The following is a 27747-nucleotide window of genomic DNA, read 5'->3' on the forward strand; positions in this document are numbered from 1 at the left end:
TCTGACATGAAATACATCTCTGAAGATGGAACAGGAAAGTTGCCATCATTTTGGCAGCTTGACTATAAATTAAAAACTTTGCATTGTCCACACATGATTTAGTTCAGTTCCTGTTATCAGCCAGCAGAGGGAGCTGTGAGTATTGTACGTATTGTTCAAGTAGTAGCACTGTAATAAGTTTCAGAGCAGGTGGCTTCTATCATTTCTAATGCAATAAGACATTTAATTTGGCAATCCTGATTGGATCAGATTTGGCCCTTATGTTTTCAGCAGAAATAATGATATCACAAACACAAATCAGTTCATTCCTTTAGCTCTTTATTTAGAACTATTGAACACTTTTGTTACAAAACAAGTCTTTTGTTGATATCAATTATACTCTGGTGGTCCATTATATAAGTAAACATACATACAATTAAATAAAGGTTAGTTCAAGTGAAAAAACTAAAAACTCAGCAACTGATATGACAACTATCAGATAATATTAAAACATGATGAACCGTCTTCTAGGTGTGTTGAAGCCATAATAATACATTACTGCATTACTCATACCGATCATAAAAGAGAGCAATGTGTTTTAAAGGAATTGTGTAAGAATGTAATGATCTATCATAAGCAAATATACCTCAGGTTATCTGAGGTTACATCCTTTATGACTTTTAATAACATCATTACTTGACACGTCACACCATTTATGAAGTAATAGTTGTGGTGGTCCAACTATCAGTGGGAACAGAGAACAGGACTGTTTATCAGATACGTACATGTTAAAATATCATCCAGCAGTTATTATCAGATGCCAGGAAAGATAACACTTCTCTGTATGTTGTATTTGTGTGATTGTGTAGCAATAATGTATTTCAATAATGTCTTAGAAAACTAGCATGAAAATGTGATCCAACAGCACAATGCAAAACACAATATGTAATGTGTGGAGTTAAAGAAAAAAGAGTATATACAATTTTTGTAGAAACATTCTTCAAAAATAAGAAATACAACTTCATCAATGTGGTTTGGTACAGTTTCAAAATGTTGCAAAAATATATATTCCAAAAGCATTGCCGTATATTACAACTTCGATTTCATAAAAGTTTGGTTCCTGTATAAAACCAAAAATTAAAACTCTAAACTGTGTTCACTGACGATGTGTTTCTGTAGTACAATATTTTGTTTCACAGAGTAGTAACATTCTCAGTGTTTTGCCGCCGCTGTCCCAACTTGTTTGAAACATGTTGCTGGGATCAAATTCAGAAGCATATTTTAACAAAAAATCAATGAAAGTGAAGGTAAAGCATTAAGCTTATATATTGTCCGTGTACTGTTTTCAGTTGAGTAAATGTCAAAAAGCAGAAGCAAATGATCACATTTTGTTTTGTTGTTATTTTCCAGTGTCCCAACTTTTTTGGAATCTGGTTTGTATAAAAGGAAACACATGAAAAAATGTTTTCAGATTTTCAAATGCTCAAACATCAGTGTTCACTTGATATTGCAGATCTTGACTGAGGTTCCAACTCCAAAGCCCGGATAGAGGGGCTCAACAAACGTGGTCTCAAACCTGTGCAGGAGGGTCATGCTGTTGCTTATGCTATAAAACGCCAGCACGCCCGCAGTGTGGTCCAGGTACACGCCTATCCTGGGGGAGTGGGGGGCGCTGATGGCTTTGTCCACCCGGTTGTGCCAGGCAGAGTAGCCCGAGTCGGAGCAGAGGAGACTCCAGGATTTATCGTTGTAGCCCAGCAGACACAGAGAGCCTTTGCCCTTCCGGCTGATGCCCCTGTAGGCCACACCGATGGAAAACTCCCCGCTCCACTCGATCTCCCAGTAGAAGCGGCCTCCGGACAGGGCTTCCCGGCAGAGCACCTGGGCAAAGCTGTCGAACCTGTCCGAGTTCTCTCCATAGGGCTGCAGGTCCCTGGTGCGGATGACCTTTCTGCTGCTGTCAGAGATGTACAGCTCCTTGTAGGCTGTGTTAGGGTCCAATTTCAGCTGGCAGAAGTCTGGAGAAAAAAAACAACAATTTTATTTGGTAACTGAAGAAGTAAAGGCACAGTATGTAATTTCTGCTGCTAGGGGTCTTGTAAGCAAAACAAAAGATGTAAACAGCGTGGGATCATGGGAGTTTTTATCTTCACTGTTAAACAACCACCCCTGCTGATGGAAATCTATCTGACGTGACTCATGCTGAGATGTTCACAGTCGAGGTAATGCTGTCAGATTTGATTCAGTTCAATCTATTTGCGGTAAAGACACAAGATACTTACATTTCACAAAATCTGCTCTGCTCTTTGGCTCTGGAGGGAGCGCGCTGTCCACTGTCACTTCTTTGCCTGCACATGAATAAACAATGTTTGGTCAATGTGATCTGCACACACCCACACACATTCCTTTAATTCTTTCTTTGAGGTTTGTTTCTTGCAGTGTTTTTAACTGAAGAATCGATGATGCAATCACTCCAACAATTAATGGCAACTGAATTATCAACCTAAACAATAATTAACCTTCTACAGTCTCATATTGCTATATGGGACGTGACTGGGCTCACCTCTGCTCCTCCTGTCCAATGTTCGACTCTCTGTAGTGTACACAGGGACCTCGTTCACTGTAAGACAGAACACATTCATATTTAGAAAACTTGGTTTGTTGGTGTTTGCTGCCTATCCTGTTGAAGTACTGTGATCAGTTCTGAGGTCAGACCTGACTTGGAGATCTTGAGCAGCTCCTCTCTGCCAAACTCCTCCAGGCGGTCCTTGATCTCAGCCACAGCTTTCCTGACGGCCCCGAAGGAGAAGTCAGGGTTCACCGTCACTCTGGGGATGAAGCCGTCGTCGGTGGGGGTGCAGAGGTAGTTGAAGTTCTGATGGAGGAAAGAGAAGCAAGTGTCGTGACGAGGACGAATACACATCAACAACACCTATCTGAGAAACAAATGGAGTTGACCAAATTGACTTTTACGTACTGACCATGATTTCAAAGTGAACATCACACAACTTTAAAGCTAGAGTCATGGTAGAAGGTACATCCAAATTTCCAACCGCACATTATGAGTAATATATCAAAGCCTCTTAAAGTGCTTGTTTAGAAACTGTTACACCCAAATGATACAAAGGACTTGTAGTTGTGTATTTATACTGTCATCATGATCATGGACAACCTGTGTGAGTAAGCTGTCTTATGAAAAACCACACCCATATGTATATTTGACTGCCATTAGTCCAGAATCAGAGTGAAACTGCAAAGTCACAACAGTAACACATAACACTGACACTATTAGTTTGTCAACCTACTGCCTTATATGTTGGATGATGCCACCAAGTTACATTAAAGCAAAATTATGTAGAAATTGGCATTTCGTGCGATTCAGCGCCCCCTACAGTTTCTGAGTGCAACACCACTGCTTTAAATACAAATCCCAGGTCTGTAACGGTTTGTCAGATGTAATGTAGGTGCTGACTACAAACAAGACTCATTACATCATAACAGTGTTGTGTTGAAAACTTGTATGTTGAAGTAAACATGTATGTACTCTGTGATCCTACCCTCTCACTGAAGTTACATAGTGCAGAAACAAGTGATGGGGGCAGAGTGGCTGAGACAGAGACACCATTCACTCTATTACAAGACACTGTTCCATCAAAATGATTCTGAAGCTGTTATTTTAATGTTAAAGGTGCAATATGTAAGAACTGCATGCTACAAACAAACGGGGGGCAGCATATCACCCGAGTGACTGCTAACTGCTGCAAACCTAGCTGCTGTAAGCTAGTTAACTGAGTTAGCGGTGCAGCTAGCAGTCTGGACTGCTCAATAGCGCTGTTGAGAGAAAGGACAGGCTGAGGCTAGCTGGTTAGCATGCTAACTTTAGTATCTCTTCAAGGCAATACATAGATGTCATATACGTAATGTCAAAACTCTTATTAGTTATTTTTTGAGAATAACTCAAAATTATTTCGCATTGCACCTTTAAAAAGTGACATAATGTTGCTTTAACATCATTAAATGACAACTCCAGATGTATTTCTTCCTAAATAGTCGCTATGTTACCTGCAGGAAGTGGATGTGGTCCTCGGTGCTGTACAGCTGCTTGAGGCCCGACTCCTTCTTCTTCAGTTCGTCAATCTCCTGTTCCAGTCGCTCGATCAAAGCTTCGGCCTGGTTGAAAGCGGCCTTCTCGTTGATACCAATCAGCTTGGTCACCTCTGACCTCATCCTCTCAATGGAGCGGATCATGTCCTCGAACATCTTCTGGCTCTCCACCATGGCTCTCTGGGCAGAGTTCTGCACACAAGGTTCAAAATGTCAGCGTTTTACAGAAGACCTGCTGTAGTTTAACAGTAATGACTTTCTTTTTTGCAATGTAACTACGTTCACTCATTAGCTGACGTTACCTTGAGTGAATCCACCGCAGTCTTCAGCTCATCCAGCTCCTTCACCCTCTCCTGGCATTTTTGTCTAATCTCAGCTTGAGAGATTCCCAGGAGTTTCTGCAGAATAAAGACATATTACACAGCCAGTTATTTCCCTGTTTTGTTTAGCATGCAATCCCACGCTGACTGGCCTCCTTTAATTTAGCATTCATAAGATGTAATTGAATGTCATGCTGTTTTATTGTACGAGACTTAAAGCCTCGTATTTGTTGGTTCCATAAAAACATTCTTTCTCATTAAGGAATATCTGGGGAGGCCCTTGGGCATGTCTAATAAACCCGACTCAAAGAATCTTCTTAATACGGCCAGCTTTTATCTCGGAGGGAGAGAGGGGGGAAAAAAATCTGTAATGGAATTCCGGCCACGTTAGGAATGCGAATGTACCGCTGCCTGACTTTTAAAGAGATGTTTCAAGGTGCACGCAGCACTGACGTGCAGAATAGAGGGCTTCTAATTCAGCTTTTACTCAAGCCCACCAACCCATTCTTCAAGATAAGCTTGAGGAATGTGGGGAATCTGGGGGGGGCGGGGGGGTCGAACATGAGAGGGGGAGGGGAGAGAGCGGGAGTGAGATGTGTGAGATTCAGGTTGTAAATCGTTAGATGAGAGAAACCAGACTGGCCGTGTTGTAAAGAAAACAGCAGGATGAATTATAACTCCATCGTGCCCTGAAAACCCTTCAGCCCATATCCCTGCTGCCATAAAAACACTTTCAATTACTCATCCATAAAAACTAGCACAGCTCTGACTGGTGCATTCGTATACTACAGTATCTGCTGACAGTCTTATCTCCTCTCTATCGTTTTTACTGGCAAAGGGAATCATTTGAATGTGCACTGCAGCGCCGTGGTTACAACACTGTGATTGGCCGGTCATGAGGTGTTGAAGGCCTTGACTCCCTGACATTCCAGTATCATTACAGGCCAACTCCCACAGGTGGGAACCGCCGCAGCAGAAGGAAGTTTCTGTGTATCTATCCCACAGCTGGAACGCCGCATTCTCTGAAAAGCAGCTTTCGGAGGCGATAACTGGAAGACACTCCCCCAGGCTCCACGCAGCTAATCAGAGAGCCGGACTTGTTTTGGCGGTGAATGCCTGCCAGTTTAGCTGATAGTGTTGGCGAAATGGGTCAAAGTACAGGCGCCAGTTGTAGTGCAGAGGCAGGAGTTGGGAAAAACAACCCGTTTTCTCTCGCTCAAAATACTCCAATGACTTTATATTGCTAATGTATCAAGGATGTGCCTCTTTTAAACAGCTTATCTGTCTTCAAACATATAGTATTTCAATCAGGCTGCTTATCTCTCTGACATGAAATCACACTTTCAATCCATCAACAGACACAGGAGGATCTCTTACCTGTTTCTCACCCCTCTCCGCCTCAGCAGAGACAATGTCATGGCCCCTGTGCTCACTGACTGTGCAGATAGCACAGATACACATCTGATCTGTTCGACAGAAGAGCTCCAGGGACTTCTGGTGCTGCGGGCAGATCTTCCTGTCCAGGTTTCCCAGCACTTCCACCAGCTTGTGCCTTTTGAATGTGGCAGATTCATAGTGAGGCTTTGAGTGCTTCTCGCAGTAGGACGCCAGACAGTTGAGACAGGATTTCACAGCCTTTAGTTTCTTCCCAGAGCAGAAGTCACAGGGGACATCGCTCGGCCCGGCGTAGATGTTCCCCTGCGACGTGTTGAGGTTGAGGGTCAGCCCGCTCTTCTTGATCTTCTCAGCCACCATGCTCAGGGTGGCGTTGGGCCGCAGAACAGGCCTCTGGGTGAATGTGATCTTACATACGGGACAAATGTAAATCCCTGTGTAGTCAGCCTCGTTCCAGTAGCCACTGATGCAGTCCATACAGAAACTGTGGCCACAGGGGATAGCCACAGGGTCCCTCAGAAGGTTCAGGCACAGGGAGCAGTTGAAGTAATCTGGAGACGTGTGATCAGCCATTGTGATGGACTAAAAACACAGTCAGACCTGAGGAAACAGGCAGAGAACGCCAAAGAGCAGATAGAAATGTCGTCGAGTGAGTGTGCCTGGGAGCCCGCCCTCAAGAGTGTGGTACAGCCTGCCAGAGACAGGACCTACTTGTATTTCTGAATTCCAGAGGTTATTGATTGAAAGCAGACAAGGCCCTCCCCCTGTGCTGTGAGTATATCGAGCCCTGCCCAGTTCAGATAAGCAGGTTGAGCAAGGAGGGAGAAGGGAGAGGGAGAGAGACAGAGAGAGAGAGAGAGAGAGAGGGCGGGCAGACAGGAGAGGAGAGAGAGAGAGAGTGGACAGAGTGAAAGAAAGAGAATGAATGAAATGTAAAAAAGGCGTAACAAGTGGCAACTAATGTGCCAGAAAAAGCGTCCATTTCCCTCAGAGTTTCCTTTACTCTTAAATTTCTCATGTGGCTCATCAGCGGCTGAATTGCGCACACACTTCTCGGCAGCTGTATTTCCACCTATTGTTGTCAGACAGAATCGCCATTGTCTTAAACCGGTTATAGTCCGACAAACATGAATGCAGCCTAAGGTACTGTCGGAATTTGAGGGACCACCCAATAAACAAACAGAGACAGTGTGAGCTGAGCAGAGTTTCAAAGTCATTTCAAACATCCCTGCATTCTCTTTTTCTATCACTCCAAACATGAAAAGTTTAACTTGCCGGAGGCGGTTTGTCTCAGAGCAGCAAGAGCCCAGAGCTGCGGTATTTACACTGTGTCCAGTCAGACCAGTCGGGTCACTTTTTTCTCTTTTTCTAACTAGTTGTTTGTACAGCAGAAAGAAAATATTCCTGGTTGGGACACAAAGAGGAAACGCACACATGCACGGGTGCGCGTGCACATGCGAACACTCCTTCCAGGTCCAGGTGTGTTGTTACAGTGGATGTTTTGCATATTTGTGTGCGTGCTTCATTGTAAGTTATGTTGCATTATTTCCTTTTCTAAAAATGTCACTCTCATGGTTACCTAACTTAGCCCTGTCACCCTGACTCACTCTGTAACATCTAGTGTCTGCTGACATCACAGCCTCTCATTTACGTTTCAATTTGCATTTCAATGAATCCCTGTTTTTTGGTTTCTGTACTAATAGCCCATTCATAGTATTTTTCTGTCAGTCCTTTGTTCAAGATTAGAGCCATTACTGGAAAGAAACTTGCTTGAAATCAAAGTTTTATAATTTGCATTCCCTGCCTCATGTAGGCAAAAAATATTAATCAAAGGTTGTAAAAGGAACATTGGCCCCACCTTCAACTCCTATCTTGCATTACTTCATACACATGGTAGTTTCACCTCTCCATATTTGGTCTGGTTTCTGATAAGCCAGTTTTTCCTTCCTTCCTCCAGAGTAGAGGGAGCGCTCTGTACTTACAGATTAACCACCTGTTAGTGTCGAGGACCGCCACTAACGGACAGAACTTTGAATAAAGCTTTGACTTAATTGGGAGTTTCTAACTCTGATCTAAATCAATCAAAAAGTTGTAATTATTTGAGAAAGTCAGCATGAAGCATGATACCTTTTAAAAAAATGTCTTTTAAGATTTAATAACAAGCCCCTCTAAGAAAGTCAATGCATTCTCCGATGCAGCGGACAGAAACTTCACAGTCTTCTGCAGCTCAGTCCAAGTTCAAGGAGAAGGGTCAGCCTTCATTAAGGTGCGGTGCTTTCTGCAGGCCAAGTGCAGGGGAGCACAAATGGCTGTTTGATCAGAGGAAACAAGGACCCACTTCACCGAGTGTGAGTCAGAAAAACAAAGACACAATATTTAAAAATGTTATTGGAAAACAGTGGACACATTTGTTGATGCTGGTAGATACACAAAGCTGAAGTTTACTGAAACAGACCCAGTGTGGATAAAAAGGCTGCACACCGCTAGCATGCATCTCTGTCGTCACCACACCCTCGGACAGGAAAAGACTAGAGCCACCGATACTTGACATGGATATATTGGCCGATATACACATTCACAAATACACCCTCAAATGTGACAGAGGCAGGATATTTTACCGTTAAACAATGAACTTCATCATCTAAAATGACATCAGTGCACTGCACATAAACCTACAGGGAATTTAATAATTACAAATTATCCCAAGCATCTTTTTCTGCATTATAATCTATATCTATCAATATCAGACGATAATATATAATATAAATCAAATAAAATCACACATTGACTGATTATCAGAGCTGCATTCAAAAGGATTTTTACGATGTAGTGATAACAATATGCAGATTTCACATAACATACAAAATAGCATAGTTTGGTTGTGTGTGTGCAGTTTGAGGAAAACATTATTTTAGTCAAAAAGCTGGACTTCAGAGTCTGGAAAAATAGACATGATGAGCACATTAAGTTATTCAGTATAAATTAAACTTCAAATTAAGAGCCAACCTGAGCTCCTGAGCTCTTGTCTTTCACAGGAAGTTCAGGGAGAACATGTAATCGTGTTTTCTCTCACCAGTCTGGAATGAAACATATTCTGAGGCTAAATTCATTTTCAGTGGGTCAATTCATGCATAACCACTGAGTCCTCAGATATCAAGATAAAGACTACAAAGTGTCGACCAACATGCCTTTCTTCTCCATAAAATGTCTATATTTTTGTTTTATGAAGGCAAAGTCCATCTCCTCCCACATCTCTTAAAAACAGGGTCCACACCCCCCCCCCACACCTTTTTTTATTCCTACACATGGCAATGTGTCGGATGGGAATATAAATTTAATTGGCTCGGTGTTGAAGGTTTGAGTTGAGCAATAGCTGATGCAGAATGACAAGTGTTTTTCAATCCTGCCCTGCATGTTGCAGATGTTTCCTGCTCCTACACACCTGATCCAAATGATCAGCTCGTCACCTGAAGCCTGATAATGACCCCTTCATTTGATTCAGGTGTGTTGGAGCGGGGAAACATCTAAAACATGCAGCGCAGGGGGAGCTCAGGACTGAGTGGTGAGACACACATGACATTGAGGTTTAATGATCATTTTGGTGCAGACAGTTCTCTGGTGGACCCTCCTGTATTTCTTTTTTATCTTCCTTTATCCATCTTCTTCTCCTTCTTCTGGCCTGGTCCCAACACACTACCGCAGCTATAATTTCCTCAAAAAATGATCCAGTATACTTCTTTAGAGGATCATACACATGTGCATATTGTTATTGTTAAGTTATCTCTATTTAAATCAGATTTTCCTTTTGTGTTTTGCAACCCATGTAACACAATGTTGCCCTGAGGTAACACAAACTTTGCTTGGGGTTGGGTGTGACGAGGGTTTTGATCACTGACGCATTATCAGAGAGGCTTAATCGTCCAACAAATGGGATGTGTGCAGTAGAGGGTTAAAGAGCAAGTCAGGTACAGCAAGAGCGCAAGACATTTGTAAAGAGGGGAAAATGCTTTGCTAGATGACGATAATAAAATATCCTGATCGAAAAACTCCAATTTTACTGTCAGTTTAGAGGCCTCTTGTAGTGCCTGTTTCAACGCTACGACAATGATAGAGAAAGTCAGCTCAGTTTGCAGTCCGATGAACCTACAAGTCACTGTGACTCTGAGTAGTTTTCACCTATAAATGATGTTTTTTTTAAGTTGTACTTGACACTATCATTGGAAACGGGAGCAGACTGATTTAATTTGCATGCACAGTGTGTGCAATATTAAACATGAATATTAATTCTGTCAAACCATGAGATAAAACGTCAAAATAAATCATAGTATAAATCATCCTTGCAAATGTTAAAATTACCTAAATTGAAATGAAGATCTGAATTAAAAATACATGAGTAATTTGGATCTTTTCATTAAAACAAATTGATTTACAACTGAAAATAACTCATGTTTTTGTTAACACTGATAGTTTTCATCTTATTCTAACCACTACATCACGTCTCCGTCAACATTGTGTCACCTGCACTGAAGAGCATGACCCTCTCGGTGGAAGCTTTAGTCAAATAAGAAGCTACATTTAGTCTTGCATGTCAGCCGTAGTTACTGTTGTTGACGGACAACAGACTCAGTAATGCCTGGCACTCGGCTCTGGCCCTGCTGGCTCTAACACAATGGAATCTTTTAAGCAGCCTTTCTCGGCCCTCCTGTTATCTGGGCTATCAAGTGTAGTTGCATTCCTATCTCCATTTCAACAGCCCCGAAACTCCATCTTGGCCGGGAGGTGTGTTCGCCGTAAGGTAAAATCTACAGAGGAAGGTGTTTAGCTAAGAAAAGAAAACATTCTCATGATTGTATTGGTTTCAACGAGCACATCTTCTTAGTTGCGATGGTGTTGTGGTTGACCTGCGGTAAATTGCAGTGTAAACTTGCAGGCTGCCTTTTTTAAACCTCATAACAAATCAGTGGTAATGAAATGCAAATTAAAAACTGAGTTGATAATTAACTGCGGTCACAGGTGAGGTGAAGGTCAGGGGAATCTCGGACCACAACAACCAAGGCGGAGAAAACGCACACGCATCACAATGAAACAAGCCATTGCTTTGCTCAGACTGCTGCTGACCAGACATGACAGTTGATCACCAGAGAAGAAGTTGTAGAATTATTAGTCAAAGTGCAGAAAATAATCTCTTTGGCATGAGGTCATTTTGTTCTGTGACTAGAGTAGGTATCATCACATGCCCAAAGGGAACAGTCTGTCTCCAGGCAATCTCTAACACTCAGCAATTACAGTTCACTCAGCTGTAGAGTGTGACACACCTGTGGTTTCTTTACGCTGCATTGTTTGATAGATACCATGTTTTTGACTTACTTTGAAGGGGCACTGTGTAGTTTTGGTGAAGGAATTCAAACTCAGAAATATTTATTTGTTCCATAACTGAATAAACAAGCTGTTCTCAGAGGAAAATAATGTCCCCAGAACACTGTTTGAACCTAGAAGGTGGCAGGGTCCGCCACATATAAACAAAGTAAAATGGTATGAAATTGTGTTGTCCTTTTTAAGGTCAGATTGTTTATTCAGTCATGAAAACAAAGAGTTTGTTTAGGCAGAAAAAAAGTCAGGCGATGAAGATCTTTCTCTTCTGATTTAAAATTTCTTCCCCAAAATCACACAGTGCTGCTTTAATTCACCATTTTATGGAGAGCAGGTAATATTATTCCAAACGGCACCTTTCATGCTCAAAAACGTATAAAATCCTCAAGGCCTGATGGTGTCTACATGACATAAAAAAAATGGTGTCTACATGACATAAAAAAATACTGCGTAAGCTACAGTTTTGCTTTTATTACTCAAGGCCAAACCTTATGACCACACATTTTATCTAATGCTTGGATTCTGTATCTGATGAAGGCATTCACAGAGTTCTTTACTGGCCCCGCCCTTGTTTGACTGGTTTCGGCTTAACCAGTTTATCCTCCCTCTGTTTACCCTATATAAATTGCACCTGTCGTACCTGTGGGTTCACTTTGCCACTGTGCTGACAGGAGTCACTTACTGCCTTCACAGCATCTTCACTGCATTACAGGGAACAGCCCAACGTTTTCTCCATGTCGGATCAGGACGCCTGCTACCTGTGTAAGGAAGACCTCAGGGATCCCGTGTCCATCCCTTGTGGCCACATCTTCTGCTCCGTTTGCCTGAAGACATACTGGGACCATGCTGACCACACGGGCTCGTACCTCTGCCCACAGTGCAGGGTCTCCTACAGCAAGAGGCCCACCCCGAGGCGCATGGGAAGCTCCCGGCACTCCACACTGCCACGCAGCAGCGAATCCTTTCCACCTCCACCTCCGTCCCCTGACTACAACTACGCAGGACCCCAGGATGTAGGCTGTGACATCTGCATCGGCAAGAAGCACAAAGCCGTCAAGACCTGCCTGATGTGCCTGGCCTCTTACTGCGACAAACATCTCAAGCCCCATTTTGAGTCTGCCACATTTAAAAGGCACAAGCTGGTGGACGAGATCGGCCACCTGGACAGACAGATCTGTCCCCAGCATCAGAAAGGTCTGGAGCTTTTCTGCCGCACTGACCAGATGTGTATCTGTGTGCTGTGCACGGTGAAGGAACACAAAGGTCACGACATGGTGTCTGCTGAGCAGGAGAGGGCGGAAGAGCAGGTAGGCAACACTTTGCTTAGAGTGACCACACTGGTTTCTCTGCTAACATGTGCTTAGCTCAACATCACAAGTATTTCATGTCCATGCATTTTTAAAAAAAAATTTTTTTAATTAATTTTTTTTATCTGTGAATCAATGGTGACACATGTACTTGTCATGAATCATTGTAGTAGTGGCACAGTGGCAGGTCATGCATGACAGAGCGGATTACAATAGATTAAACAAGCCCATAAAACAAAGCCTGAAGTGAGGCACGCCTGAATAAACACAAGCCTGCTACCTGCATGTAGGCTACTACTACCACTGTCAACTTTGAGCTATTCATTCGTTAGTCTCACGCATAAGTTATATAAAAAAACTTCTTGATTAGATGGTTTTGCCTGTTTTGTTTTTTTTTGTCTTGTTGATTTGTGGAATTGCTGTTGCCATCAACAATGTCTGTTGTTTCCCTCATAGCAACGGCTGGGCGCCACCCAGGCTGAGATCCAGGAGAAGATTCACGACCGATTCAAGCAGATGGAGGAACTAAAACAAGCTGTGGACTCACTCAAGGTTTGTGCCACCATCATCCATCAGACAGATAAGACCAGACTAGCCACTTCACACTGAATGGAAAGTTAAATCAACTACCAACACAGACTTGCATTCCTTCATGTAGGGAGTGATGACGGCTTCTCTCAGTGTGCTGGTAAAACCAGTGTGACGCCCAGGTGATTAATGGCTTTATGTCCGTGTGTCCTTTGCAGAACTCAGCCCATAGAGCCCTACAGGAATGCGAGAAGATGTTCAGTGACATGATGCGCTCCATCGAGAGGATGCAGCAGGAGATGACCAAGCTGATCGCCTCCAACAAGAAGGCAGCGCTCAACAACGCAGAGGGCCACATGGAGCGACTGAGCCACGAGATCGCCGATCTGAAGAGGAGAGACAATGAGATCACCGCACTGTCCCGCACTGAGGACCACATCCACTTCATCCAGGTAACTGACAACCAACCAATCAATGGATTCATAAAACAGATTTAGTAGCTCCTTCACAGGTACAGGGTGGTGGTAGAGGTATCCCATCAGGTTTCATCTTGGACATGTCACTAGTCAATCACAAGGCCAAGACTTTGTATAATATACAGTTGGTGGGATGGTGCAAAATGATACAAAAAAAAAGAAACGGAAGACTACTTTAAAGTACATTATCATGACTGCGTTGCTATTTTGTCCTCATCAGAGCTACCACATGCTGATAGCTCAGACGGAGGCTGAGGAGCTGCCTACAGTGACCGTCAACCCCTACTTCACCTTCGGCCCGGTCACGAAGGCCGTCTCTGAGATGAAGCAGCACCTGAATGAATTCAGCAATGATGAGCTGGTTAAGGTAGCCAAGGCCGGTGAGTAAAGGGACTGCATGAAGTCCTTGGTGTTCAAACCTCTTGAATCAGTGTGAACCATGTTTAATATATTTAAAAAATATTTTTTCCGTTTCTACAGTTAACAAGATGACCTTCTGCCAACTGGATGAATCCAAAAAGAGGCGATCTATGAAAAGTGAGTCAGCCACTCAAGAGAAATAAATTGCATATTGTTGACTTTATGTGGACAAAAGTAATGTGGTAGAAATATTAGTGCAATTTACTTTTAGACAACTCATAAAACATGCAGAGCTACGGTATTTAGAAATAACATGGACCCAAACTGAAAGTTAAGCAGACTTTGACTCAGGGAAGTTGGGTAGATTTACAGTTTCCCTTGTCCTCAATAGGGCTTTGTGCAATCTTGTTTGATGTTTGGTCATGGCTGGAGAATGACATTCATTAGAGGGTAACACGAGGTCACTCCGTTGCTGCAGGGTTAAATGTTTACTTTGGTTAGGAGGTCAAAGTGCCAGCGAGTTTACATTAACGCACTCCTCTAAATTAGAATTGGGCTCAGCTGCACAGTCTTTGACATGAGCTTGATTGATGATGACAGTTTTTATAGACCTGGATGAAAGGTCCCATATATGAAAATGTTCAGGTTCTTAATTTTATTTTGGGTGTCTACTAGAAAATGTTTGCTGCTTTAATGAGGAAAAATGATGTAAAATACACATTTTGCTCATACTGTCCTTCTATTCACCCTCTATCCTAATGCTCTGATTTAGCTCCTGTCTCTTTAAGGCCCTCATCCCAATAAAGCACCGTCTGCTCTAATTGTTCAGCTCTCAGGTTTGAGCTGGCACTGCCCATCATGTTTATGCATCAGCTCTGTCAGTGTTTGTGCAACCACACCTGTGTTGGGGGTGTGGCTGTAGACTTGTTATATCACATTTCTATGTGAATTGAGCGTTTTGATCCTGTCACAGTATTTATATAGCAGCTAGACATACTCTATAGTCAAAAAAGACATAACTTTCTACAATCTGGGTCCATCATTGGGATAACACATGTATTGTGCAGTTACTGATGGTTTACTAATTGTTTGTCATTAATAGTTTTATGTAATAGAAAGTCATTATAGATCACTACTAGAAACAAACATTATAATACATTATACCATGATTACTATTTTCTGACATGATGCACTTGTTTACTTCCACAGGTGACGAAGCTCCCATATACAAGTCTGTACCAGTCCAGGAACCTCAGTACAGAGAGGATTTCCTGAAATGTGAGTCAGAGCTTCTCTCATTCTGCTTTCTGGTTTTCTGCGCTGACACAGATCACTGCTCTCCCTGCTCACTTCAGTGCATCAGGCAAATTAGATGCTGATGAAGTTCTGTCAGACCCTGTGGCTGACCACAAAATCTGATTTTGGTTACTACTGTATGTGCTGCAGTGTCGACAGAGACTGGGAGCAGCTGATTATAAATGTATTAGCTGGTGCTTACGCAGCTTTGTGATTTGTGAGGTGCTTCAACTGTTTAAAAGCTGATGATGAACTCGTCTTTGGAAAAAAAAAAACATTTGTTTTAAGCAAATTGCCAGGGGCCAGTTTGCACTAGCATCTAAAGAAATTATGTACATAGCCTTTAAGGTAACTGGAGACAGGGTTCAACAGTTGTGGGTCTCGCCTTACAGTTAGATGTTACTTTGTTAGATGTACTTCTGTTTGTGGTCAAACTCACAAACAGTGTTGATACCTCTGGCATTCCAGATAAAAAGCCGGGCAGATCTAGCAGAGGCCACCGGGTGGCTCACCAACTATGATCTGCAGAGGTGGACACACACAGCAGGCAGGTGACATCTAACCCCTGGGATTAGTCTGATTTTCGTGTCCAGACAGAGGGTCTCCTGCTTTTAAGTCCTATGACAGAAGTTAGTAGAAATAGTGGTGCAGTGGTGAGGGGTGCTTTATGCTGAGCAACGGCTTTGTCTGTCTTGGGTTTCCTCATTTACATCATCTCATCCAGTGTAGGTAAAATGTTTCCACCTGTGAAGTAAGCGTTCCATTTATCTACCCAGATGCTACCCCGCTCACTCTGGACCCGAACACAGCCTACAGACAGCTCTACTTGTCTCGAGGAAACAGGAAAGCTGCCCTCAAGAGAGACCCCCAGTCATACGGTGACCACCCTTCCCGGTTTGACTCCCTGCCTCAGGTCCTGTGTGTGGAGCCTCTCTCTGGAGGAGCTTACTACTGGGAGGTTGACTGGAGTGGAGAGGGGGCGGCCCTCGGAGTCTCCTACAAAGGCATCAAGAGGACGGGCTACGGAGACACCTGCCGCATCGGCTACAACCGCAAGTCCTGGAGCCTCTTCTGCTCCGATTCCAGCTACTCAGCCCGCCACAACAAAGATCAGGTCGAGGTCAACGCACCCTACTCATCACGTATAGGGGTGTTCCTAGACCACGCCGGGGGGACCCTCTCTTTCTACACTGTAGGGGACAAAATGTCTCTCATCCACCGCTTCAAGGCCACCTTTAGTGAGCCTATCTATGCAGGCTTCTGGGTTTGGTACGAGTCAGCCATCAACATCATCCAGCTGTGATGAAATAACAATGATCCATGTACAACTGTGATTCAGATTTACAGAACAAAAGCATAACTATTCTGACATGTTATAATTACTTTTAAGATTGGATATGTGGTTTTTTTTTGTGGTTTTTTTAGACAATGTATCAGGGGAACTTTACTTGATGGCTGTGAATATTTTGCCAATTAACGTGTTAAAAGTAAGATCCGGTGTATAAAGTGAATGAGCATTTAAATTATAATTTTGAATAATGAAGGCTGTACATTGAAATGTAATGTGATCATTTATATAGATTACGATACACTTATTTTTTATCAATAAACATTTTATGAAAACGATATACTGTGTGTATTTTCACTTTTTTTTCTTTTTTTTTTTTCTTTTCAAGACTTCTGTAATCAAACTTTCGCTTCACAGGTGAATTACCTCTGAAATATGAAGCTGAAAACTCTACATTCATTATTCTAGGTTCATCTAATCAGACTCAGTGTTATCATTGAGTGTTTAATAGGTTTTAATAAATGGGTGAGGAGAATGAACGGCAGCTTTTCAGTGAAGATCTCTATATTCAGTTTTCTGGTCAGTAAGATGACAAACCACCTCTACTATGCCTTAAAGGAAAGGTTCATCCAAAAATTAAAATTCAATCATCTTAACCATATGTTTTTCCATGAAGTTCCTAAAACGCTTTGTGGACTGCGAAACTTCACCCAGTTTTCCATTGGCGTGGAGGTGGGTAGATAATGACTGAATTTTCATTTTAGTGTTTGCGTTACCTATAACAACATTCAGAATAAGTGAAATTAAGTGCATGTGTTGTGAGCCTATGAGTGAGGGATTAGTGAACAGCAGTGTTGGTTTTGTGGAGGTTTGAGAGAAATTACACATGAGCAGGCGAGGTGTGACTGAGAGGCTCCCGAGTTCATGGTCGAACAGCATCAAGCAGCAATCTCAAATGTTTGTGGTATGCTCGACTAAGGTCGAGTTGGCCTGACAAAGTCTGATTCGTCCCACCAGACGTTCAAGCAAAAAATGCTTGAATTAAATACAAAATCGTGATATAAAGAGGTTTTTATTCTGTTCTTTTATGTACAATTATGTGCTTTTTAAATATGTGGGATCCATTATTATTACTCATTTTTCATAATCTGAGCACAGTGGGCAGTGACACTGCACAGGAAGTCAGTCAGTCAGTTTTGGCTCTCCAAGGAAAATTATTTAGCCCCCCCATAAAGGGCCTGTTATAGCCTATCATAAGACTGTACTGTCATGTTTGTTTTAAGGGGTCCGGGACTTTAATAATGACAACACCTAACTTGACAGAAGACAAAACTCAAGCCAATGATTAGACAGCGGGAAACATCACGGCTGTTGACAATGAAAAACAAAAGTGTTTTTTTCAGTTCTGACCTCTGTAACGTTCAGTAGTTTCTTGTGATGCTGGACTGAAGTGAGTCTAGATTGTGGAATCCTAAAACTGCGGCCTTTAGGGGGAACTTTGAAGATACAGCAGAGAGGATATGAAGCACTCCTCCAGAGACTTAAGGTTATGGTCAGTTTCAATTTCCCCGATCATGGGGCTGAGACTAAAAGACAGCATGCAGACTTACATTACAAAAGTGAGGGACAATGCAATTTTGGTAAATATGTAGAGACTCATAAATTGATCTCAATTCTCATGTATTTGAAACGTTCTCATAAAAAGGTTTTAGTTTCCCCTTTATGCAGATACATCCAAATGGCCAATAAACAACTAATGTATTGTCATTTTGTATTATTTGATTAATACACACAGAAAGCTGGTAAAGAGCAGCATGTTAAAAGCCATAAGTTACTGAGTTTTTACATACAGAGTGAAGTTACTATTGATAGATTGTGTAAGTTTATCCAGTGGGCAGTCATCAGTGTTCATTTGCTGTGGCTTGGGCTGTTGGAGCTGCTCTGCACAACCTGTAGAATCACATGTGAGCCTTACTACCTCTACTGGAGAAATGTATGCAGTGCTTACCAAAGCTGTCGTCTGTCACCCAACTCTGGGGAAGCCTCTGTGTAGGGAGATGATTTACTGCTGGAGATACAAAATATTTTGAAACACAACAATAAAGTGTGGCATGACACCATAGTATTCACATGCTACACAGTACTGGTTCAGTTTATGTGGCTTAGACCTTGCAAACACAGACCACACTCTCTTAATGGCATTACAGTAAACAGCATGTTACAGGCTACCTTGCTGGACAACCTACCTACAGTATCTCTGTACTTTGTACAAGTTAGTTCTGTAAATCCTACATTGTGTGAAGTGATTACATAGACCTACCTGTCATTTTGCACCACCAAGAGTGAAAGGAAACAAGTAATGGAGTCAATGACAGCCGGTTTCCACAAGTTAAAGAAAAATAATTGATGAAAACTTCTATAATATTCCCATGGTGAGTCATAGTTATAAGATAAAAAGTCAAAACTATGAGATAAATGTTGACCATCTACCTCATAATTATAATGTTTGTATCTCATACACTTTGACTGTTTATCAAGTAATTTAGACTTCTAAATCTCATAATTATGACTTTTTATAACACCATTATGACTTTTAACTCAAAATCTCACATTTTTATCTCATAATTAGGCATATACTAACTTTCTAATCCCACCCATCGATTTCTAAATTTCATAATTATGGCTTATTTTATCTTTAACTGGCGGGAATGAGCTTCCATAGTTTCCATCTTTAGATACAAATGTTTTATTTAAAATAATAATTATTACTGCTATTATTATTACCATTATTATTATTATTACCATCATCATCATCATCATCATCATTAAAGAACAGTATATAGTGTCTTTCCTCACCTTCTAATGAACTATTAGTAAATTAACTTTCCTCGGGACACCAAATGAAGACACGAACCATGCGGTCCTGGCATTTATCGTCAGTAGTGTAACAGGCTTAAATTCGCAGTCTCTGATCGAAACGTTCACAAACTAACAGCCCGAGCACCAACCAGTAACCTATTAACTGACCCGTAGTTTAACTAACAGATTCTAGTGTTGTGTTTCCATCATTACCTCCTCCTCCGTGTCTGTAGAGGGCAGTCCGCCTCTGTGCCTGTGTAGAAAAAGCATTTGTTTCTCTCCGGACAAATTTACCCTGCGTACCATCAGAAAGAAGCGCCGCATTCTCGCATTTCCACGAGTGCTGCTGCACAGGTGAGTTTACGTTCATATGATAACTGTAATAAATGCTTCAGACTTTGGGCCTTCACATTCAGATACAGTAACATATGTTCTATCATTCATATCCTCGCTATTCGCTCTAGAATCAAGAGGCAGCGAGTAATGGTGGTTACTGGAGTCAAAAAAACAATGAATGGAGCTAGCTAGTTTGCTAACATAACATTAGCTAGCGTTAGCATAGAATAGTCGAGGAAAAAACTGTAAAATTAGTGACTTCCGCACATAATTTGAGTCAACTCCATGTTTCTGAAAACCGAGGTGGGCGTTGTTTTATTAAAAAAGACAAATGCGACAAATTTAAAGGCATAGAAATATGTTAAACGTTACCATCTCCTTGTGTTGTGACATGCGTTATAACTGTCACTATGACAACCGACTGGCTAAGACAGGCTTTTGTACGTTAACTTCATGAGCTCCAGCTCGGTTCACTAACTTAATGTTAGCTCTGAAACCAGGGGTGAAACCTGAAGCCTTTTCTGTTTAGTTAAGAACTAAAGCATCATCAAGAGGTACAAAGCGTCCATGGAAATCTCCCTGGTCCAGGAGTCACTTACACACATACTGAAAAAATCTGGCACTGGGCTTTTTGCAAACAAAATTGGAAAGTATATGACATCTGGATTAGTATATTGAAAAATGTATGTGACTTTTACTTTTATTGGAGTTTAATGAACCAAAGATCAAACTCGGTTTAATCAGTGTATGATATAGGTTTCCATTCAGCAGCCCTGTTTTGACAACATAGAAAACGTTTTTAAGATGCCATCAGCCCATCTTCCAGAGTATTCCCGTAAAGAACTGTTCAGTATGTATGATTATTTCTCCGTACTGTTAAATCAGAAGCCTTCTTCACTCCTGGCTGTAGCTTGATATCAGGTGCAGTCAGCTACCAGCTGCGCAAGATGGAGACCCTTTCAGTTTTTGGATGCCTTTTTAGAAGTTGTAAGCCACTGTAATAATACATGTGGTGGTATTTCTCTAAGATGATGTGTTTTTCTTGAGGTTAGTAATATTGAGCATTTCCTCCGTTGTGTTGTGAGCAAAATTCAGTACAAAGATCTGGATTTTTGTTTCAACAGTCACAAATACCTTTTAGCCAACTTTTGCCTGTTCCTTTGTTTCAGTGTTATTACATTGTCCCACAGACCCTCCATAACCTCAGACAACTAGATCTCTTTCCAATAATAAAGAGAGTAAAAAGGCTGTGAGTAGTATTCATTTTTGTAATGATCCATTATTTTTGTTATGTTAAAGATGGCGACTACAAAGGTTCCAGAGGTTCGTGACGTCACACGGATCGAGAGAATTGGTAAGAATCCACATTTCCACTTGGACCATGACAGTTCAGCTGTTTACAGACACAAGTTAATGATTCATAAATATGATTTCTGATCTTCCAAATGTGTTTGATATTAACGTGTTCATTTCTATCTTGTGTTTAGGAGCACACTCTCACATTCGTGGCCTTGGTTTGGATGATGCATTGGAACCGAGACAGGTAGCGTTAAGTCTTCATAGTATTTAGCTGTTGGACTTGCTTCTTTAGTTTAGTCTAAAGAGATGTCTTTAGTGTATATATCTATAAGGAAAGCATGTTTACCTGGATTAAAATTACGTGTCAAGTAATTGTTAAACTACTACAGTATAGGATTATAAGCAGCAATGTTGTAGATTCAACAGATACATTACATCACAGCACAGAATGATGTGCATTAATATGTGTCAAATTTGGCTTCAAGTGTACCTGTTCCTATTCACCTGCAGGTGTCTCAGGGGATGGTTGGCCAGCTGGCCTCCCGTCGGGCAGCAGGGGTCATTCTGGCGATGATCAAAGATGGCCACATCGCTGGCAGAGCAGTGCTGATCGCTGGCCAACCTGGCACAGGAAAGACTGCCATCGCTATGGGTAAGGGCCACATTGGAAGCTTTCCAGAACACAATATCATTTCATCGTCCTCCCCTGGAAGTCATATTGTTGCCTTGCATTGATGTAATTGGCCTATGTTATGTTTTCATCAAAGCAAGAGTTCCTGCTCCCACATGCTGTAGCTGAGTATACGTTCAGCTGAGATTTTTTCTATGCAGGCATCGCCCAGTCTCTTGGCCCTGATACACCCTTCACAGCGCTGGCCGGTAGTGAGATCTTCTCCCTGGAGATGAGCAAGACCGAGGCACTGAGCCAAGCTTTTAGAAAAGCCATCGGAGTGAGGATCAAGTGAGCGAGCAAACACAATTATTATGTTTAGTAATTCTCAATGTTTGAAATAAATGGCTTCTAATAATGGGTTTCTTTCTACAGAGAAGAGACAGAGATCATTGAAGGAGAGGTGGTAGAAATCCAGATTGATAGACCAGCCACTGGAACGGTAGGCTGCTATGAGTGCACTGATATCGTACTGCCTAGTTATTCTTTTAGGCCTGCTTTGGAAAATATTTCACAGAATACACTATTTGAGTTCCTACACACTGTGCTGTCATTAAAGACAAACTTACATGTTTACTTTTGTCTCTCAGGGTGCAAAGGTGGGCAAGTTGACTCTAAAGACTACTGAGATGGAGACGGTATATGACTTGGGCAACAAGATGATTGACAGTCTCAGTAAAGAAAAGGTTCAAGCAGGGTGAGTAAATCTGTTGTTATTTAATCTTTGCATATCCCTGTAAGACCCAGATATAGAAAAAAATGAGCAAAATTTTTTTTGACCTCTCAGATATTGTTTTAGGAGGCCTCTTATGTAGAAATTAAAGAGTTTTCAAATTTTTTACATTTTAGTAAGTTTTTAGGGAAATGTTGCAAATTTGCCACGCTGGGGATAGCTGGGAGCAGAATTTCTGTGTTTGTACTCACTTAGTCTGAACAGATATACAGAACATTTAAGTAGCCATGGTCTGAGTTTCCAGAGTTTGTCCTTCTTTTCCATCTCTGACACAGTCAAGTTGTTTGTTTAGTGTAATGAAGTCAACAGAGATTGGAATCTGTTGCGGGACATCACATCAGAAACAGGGATGTACCGTGTGTCTGTCTCCCAAAACAAACTCCCTGTATCTTTGTAGTTTTTTGTTTGTTTTTTAACTTCTAAATGATCCTGAGCTATTTTTCTCAGTGTTGCCCAAGTAGCAGTTTGTAGCATTAGGAGATAGAAAAACAGGTTCTGAATGTTCTGGAGTTGTTGGGGGGATGCCTGTTGCATTGTTCAGGGACAGGTGTAAATGGTCTTGAATGTGTCCCTGTCCCTGAACTCCAGCCATTTGCATTAGGCCCATCTTCAGGTACATGCCAAGCATCTTCTCAATTCCCCTATTATTGGTGTTAACAGATGTTCTATTTTTTTGCAAGCTGTACTCATTTGTGTTTCTTGTCAGAGCCTCAATCATGTCTTCTGTCACAAACTTTTGGAATAGACAGGGTGGTAGACCATGTGTCGAGGGTAGAGATCTAAGTATTTCCATTAGTATGTCCATAAGTATTATCATTTCAATACAAATGCTGATCAAAATTCCACTACATTCAAACAATACTGTCTGGCTGGCCTATTATGCTCTCTACTTATCATACTAAAAGGAACACATGCATCCCCCCAGAGCACTTACAGGTTCACATTCAAGACCATTTACACCTGTCCCAGAACAATGCAACAGGCATCCCCCCAACAACTCCAGAACATTCAGAACCTGTTTTTCTATCTCCTAATGCTACAAACTGCTACTTGGGCAACACTGAGAAAAATAGCTCAGGATCATTTAGAAGTTAAAAAACAAACAAAAAACTACAAAGATACAGGGAGTTTCAAATACCCTATACATTTTATTCATGTGTTTAATTATGGTCTAAGCTAAACTAACTAAACATTTAACAGTAAAAACACATTTAGAGCTTAGTTACACTGAATCATCTAACACTTTAAATTTCTACTACATTTTTTTTCAATTTGTGACCATGTGAGAAGTGCAGTGTCCTTATGTAATGTGTAAGGAGCACAGGCTATTTTGACTACCACCCTGATCCAACGTGGCAGAATTGCAACATGGACATAAGAAGCTCTAAATCAAATTTAATGAATGTTTTCCAAAATAACTAAATATGTACATGTTCTACACATTGTAATAGACACAAAAAAAAATGTCTAAGGAATTTTACTTACTTTAATCCTGACAAATCAAGTCATGCAAAAAAAGGAGATGAGCTCAGCGGGAAGTTTGCAGATAGAGTGAGTTCATGGCCAGATGACCGAACCTATAAACACTTATTCTATCCAATAGCATTGTGAGGACAAACAATAGGACCCATTAACTATGTAAATGTGGTCTTGAGAAAAAAAAACATTTGTAGGCAATTTTTTAGAATTGTTAAAAGTGATGTGGCAAATTTGCAACAGGGGGTCCTACAGGGATATCATCGTTAGGGATGTGCCTCGCAACGAATTTCCTTCTTAGAATAATCGACTAGTCTATAAGTAAAAAAACATTTGAAATTGAGCACAACTTAATCTATAAGGGTAAACGTAGTCCCCCCAGAAATGTTGTATGTTAAGAGCCATTTGAAACCTTTCATCACATTCTTCAATAACCAAATCCTATTTTAAACTCTTTGTGCCATGCATTATGAACATTGTACATTATCCTAAAAACATGACAACAACTCACTGAAAAAAGTTAACAAATAAACAATTTTAAACATAACAAGAAAAAGGAAACGTGCCTGATAATTACAATGGAATTGTCAATGGGTGAATGCTATCCCATAGCAAATATGGTAAAAAATAATTTTCAGTCATGAGAACAACCAGTAATAGGTGTAACATCTTAGATTCAACAATTAATGGGTGTTATCTTTGTAAAGCAACAGTTGACTTGGAAAACATGACATTTCATTTACTAATTATGTCAATATGCACCATAAATGTTTGCAATAATACAATGATAATAAGTTTAACCAGCTGACTGACTAATCACGTACATCCATAATCAGGATCACTGAGGCCTGTCAGACAGCCATACGTGACTTACTCTCTCTCTCTGCGTTCCCTCTCAGAGATGTTATCACCATTGACAAGGCCACTGGAAAGATCAGCAAGTTGGGTCGCTCCTTCACCAGAGCCAGAGACTATGATGCCATGGGAGCTCAGGTATCAATAGGATTTCTCTGCTTCAGTCTTTAATTCACACTCACAAACTAAAGTAGAATTTCAATGACCATGGCCTTGTGTGTGTTGTCCTTGTAGACTCAGTTTGTGCAGTGTCCAGAGGGAGAGCTGCAAAAAAGGAAAGAAGTGGTCCACACGGTGTCCCTCCACGAGATTGACGTCATCAACAGCCGCACACAAGGCTTCCTGGCTCTCTTCTCCGGAGACACCGGAGAGATCAAGTCTGAAGTCCGCGAGCAGATTAATGCCAAAGTGTGTGAGTGGAGGGAAGAAGGCAAGGCCGAGATCATTCCTGGGGTAGGTTCAACTACATGTGTGTATATTTATATTTGCTTTCTCTGTGATTGTACTTGACTAAGTTTATACGTTTGTGGCCTCAGGTGTTATTTATTGATGAGGTCCATATGCTGGACATGGAGTGCTTTTCCTTCCTGAACCGAGCCCTGGAGAGTGACTTGTCCCCAGTTCTCATCATGGCCACCAACAGAGGCATCACTCGGTACTGTTTACGCCTACACTTTCTTTCCATCTGAGCGGTCTCATTTAGGAGTACACCAATACGGATATTTTTCCCCTGATACCATTATTTGGAGAACTTTAGTTCTTATAACCTGTGTAACTGGCTTTTTGATAGACTATTGTAAAAATACTGAGTTCTAGTTTTAAAATTTCTCTGAATAAGCTTTTCATCCTGAGAATAATCAAAAATGTGGCTAAATATATTATGCTATATTTCTTGTGCCGCTTTTAACCCTGAATATTACATATATAACTAAGTATCCACTCTTTTGTTTCCCAGAATCCGTGGCACAAACTATCAGAGCCCTCATGGCATCCCCATCGACCTGCTCGACCGCCTGCTCATTATCGCCACCTCCCCTTACACCGAAAAAGAGACGAGGCAGATCCTCAAGATCAGGTGAGAATCTGTGTTCATCATCTGTGTTTGCTTCTTATCAGTGTTAAAAAAGGGAAGTAAACCTGCATGGTTTCATTTCAGGTGTGAGGAGGAGGATGTGGAGCTGAGCGAGGAGGCTCACACCGTCCTGACTCGCATCGGCATGGAGACGTCTCTGCGCTACGCCATCCAGCTGATCAGCACTGCTGGGCTGGTGTGTCGCAAACGCAAGGTAAGCTCAGTCTGACCAACCAGAGTGTTTTCAGCTATAACGCATCTAAAGTCCTTGTTATGAATATTTACAAGCATTTCTTTAGTCATGAATTCCTGTAGCCTCAGTGTTGATGTCATCTGTGTGTGTTGGCTTCTCCAGGGGACAGAAGTCCAGGTGGAGGACATCAAAAGGGTTTACTCGCTGTTCCTGGATGAGGCCAGATCCTCTCAATACATGAAGGAGTATCAGGATTCCTTCCTCTTTAACGAAACACGTAAGTTTTCTGTTCGTCCTCTGCTAGTAAATCCTTGGCTTTGCGTCCCACGCAGCAACTGTTCACTTTGATGCTCTAAAGTAATATCAAAGTCGAGCAATGCTTCAAAATGCTGAAACAGATTCTAAGCCAGGGGCACCTGCTGTTTTCTGCTGCAGTCATTAGAGAGGATTTCAGTTTTGACATGCTTATTAAAACTGTTCTGCGTAGTGCTGATTGTTCTGTAGTTTCACAGCAAAGCAGAAAGAGAGAGCGATAAGTAAAAAGGTATATACAAAGGAAAAAATTCCAGCTCAGCTCAGTAGTTCTCTAGTAGCCTCAGCCCTCTCATTATATAATTTAGAATAAAAAATTAAACAAGGCCTTTTAGAAAATACAAAACAGAATGTGATATGTACATTTAAAAAGAAGGTGAATGATGTTTCTACAAAAAAGATCTCAATTCTACATGAGATGGTGAATAAGCGTGATGTATCTGTTCTTACATTTCAGAAACGGGTCAGATGGACACCTCTTAATGAAGACGAGCACTTTCTTTTCTTTCTCTCTGAAGTTTTTACGTTGTCATTCCCCTCTGCTGTTGGAGTCAATTCAGAACTGGATTTTACTTCAACTTTAGGAGACATTGAAGATAGAATTCAGATGTATTCATATCACTGAATTTCCCCATATTTTTCTTCTCTGTTCAACTTTGTTCAAATTCAAATGTATCCACTGAACTGTGACTTAATTCTAAATTTACCATGATGCTGTTCTTCATCGAGGCCTTCCATTCCTTCAGTGTTTTCTTTTGTTGACTTATCTCTACATGGTTTATTTTTATGAAAATGATTAAACAGGCTTTTGTAAGCACACTTTGATGATTTGTCTGCTTGTTTCTCACTTAATCTTGAATGCTGCGTGACATATTTAATTCAGGAGAAAACATAAATCAGAACAGCATACCACAACTTTTGTTTCATTTTACATGAATGATACGACCCACACCAGTTTCAACAGCCTCACTCATTTGTGGTGCTTAAAAGTATATCCAACCAAGACTGCTGTTGGCCCAGTGACCTAGCATCAAAGACTAAAACCTTTCTGGAACTCTGTTCCTATCGAATAAACCATAAATTAATAAATACAATTGCCAAAACAAAAATTTTCACCCCTTTTCTCATGATTGTGAGAAGAAAATCCTTAAGCGTGCTGCCGTATTAGTGCCCTGTCCGACTTTACAAATTCACTTACAAGTCAATCTTGATTTGTCTAATTCACGCTGCTAAAGCCTCACATTAGCCTCAGCTCAGGATATCTTAACACCAGGATGAAAAGCAGTGATTCTCTGCCATTCCTGGTTTCGTGTCTTGTTTCACCTCTGACTGCAGTGTGTTAAAGTTTGAAATTGTCGCCACAAGGTGGCGCCCAAAGACATCTCTTGATGATGTCTTTTCAGCAAACAATACAATACACAAACTGCACTGAGCCACATCCATGTTTTACAATAAGCGAGTCAAACAGCATTTCTGACGGCCTAAAAATATCTTCCAGCTGCATCGATTGGTTGAAGCC

The 27747-nt window shown here is 41.3% G+C and overlaps 3 protein-coding genes across 6 annotated transcripts; 2 read left to right on the top strand and 1 right to left on the bottom strand.

Moving 5' to 3' along the window:
- Positions 1 to 301: 301 nt before the first annotated feature.
- Positions 302 to 19573, bottom strand: ftr82 (finTRIM family, member 82). 3 transcript variants are annotated; one of them, XM_084373462.1, is made up of 9 exons: positions 19496 to 19573; positions 18432 to 18491; positions 5781 to 6398; positions 4386 to 4481; positions 4042 to 4275; positions 2695 to 2854; positions 2543 to 2599; positions 2262 to 2327; positions 302 to 1997 (listed from the first exon to the last, which is right to left on the bottom strand). In XM_084373462.1, exons 3-9 carry the CDS (start codon positions 6369 to 6371, stop codon positions 1477 to 1479), a joined length of 1725 nt encoding a protein of 574 aa, XP_084229588.1. In that variant the 5' UTR covers positions 6372 to 6398; positions 18432 to 18491; positions 19496 to 19573; the 3' UTR covers positions 302 to 1476. The 3 variants fall into 3 exon arrangements, with proteins under 3 accessions (XP_084229588.1, XP_084229589.1, XP_084229587.1); XM_084373463.1 differs by having other exon boundaries at positions 18432 to 18488; positions 19496 to 19557; XM_084373461.1 differs by lacking the exon at positions 19496 to 19573 and adding an exon at positions 19280 to 19396.
- On the top strand, positions 9277 to 16761 carry ftr83 (finTRIM family, member 83). 2 transcript variants are annotated; one of them, XM_084373460.1, is made up of 8 exons: positions 9277 to 9360; positions 11881 to 12475; positions 12932 to 13027; positions 13222 to 13455; positions 13700 to 13859; positions 13960 to 14016; positions 15049 to 15117; positions 15912 to 16761. In XM_084373460.1, the coding sequence occupies exons 2-8, from the start codon at positions 11903 to 11905 to the stop codon at positions 16436 to 16438; spliced, it is 1716 nt and encodes a 571-aa protein (XP_084229586.1). In that variant the 5' UTR covers positions 9277 to 9360; positions 11881 to 11902; the 3' UTR covers positions 16439 to 16761. The 2 variants fall into 2 exon arrangements, with proteins under 2 accessions (XP_084229586.1, XP_084229585.1); XM_084373459.1 differs by having other exon boundaries at positions 9289 to 9360; positions 11862 to 12475.
- ruvbl2 (RuvB-like AAA ATPase 2) lies at positions 19551 to 27053 on the top strand. Its single transcript, XM_084373466.1, has 14 exons — positions 19551 to 19636; positions 20918 to 20972; positions 21106 to 21161; positions 21428 to 21569; positions 21749 to 21878; positions 21963 to 22029; positions 22178 to 22284; positions 24696 to 24789; positions 24886 to 25104; positions 25188 to 25306; positions 25607 to 25726; positions 25808 to 25937; positions 26079 to 26193; positions 26686 to 27053. Exons 2-14 carry the CDS (start codon positions 20918 to 20920, stop codon positions 26709 to 26711), a joined length of 1380 nt encoding a protein of 459 aa, XP_084229592.1. The 5' UTR covers positions 19551 to 19636; the 3' UTR covers positions 26712 to 27053.
- The last annotated feature ends 694 nt before the right edge of the window (positions 27054 to 27747 follow it).

The sequence above is a fragment of the Pagrus pagrus genome (genome assembly GCF_965226575.1).
Source record: "Pagrus pagrus genome assembly, chromosome: 14".
NCBI classification, from domain to species: domain Eukaryota; kingdom Metazoa; phylum Chordata; class Actinopteri; order Spariformes; family Sparidae; genus Pagrus; species Pagrus pagrus.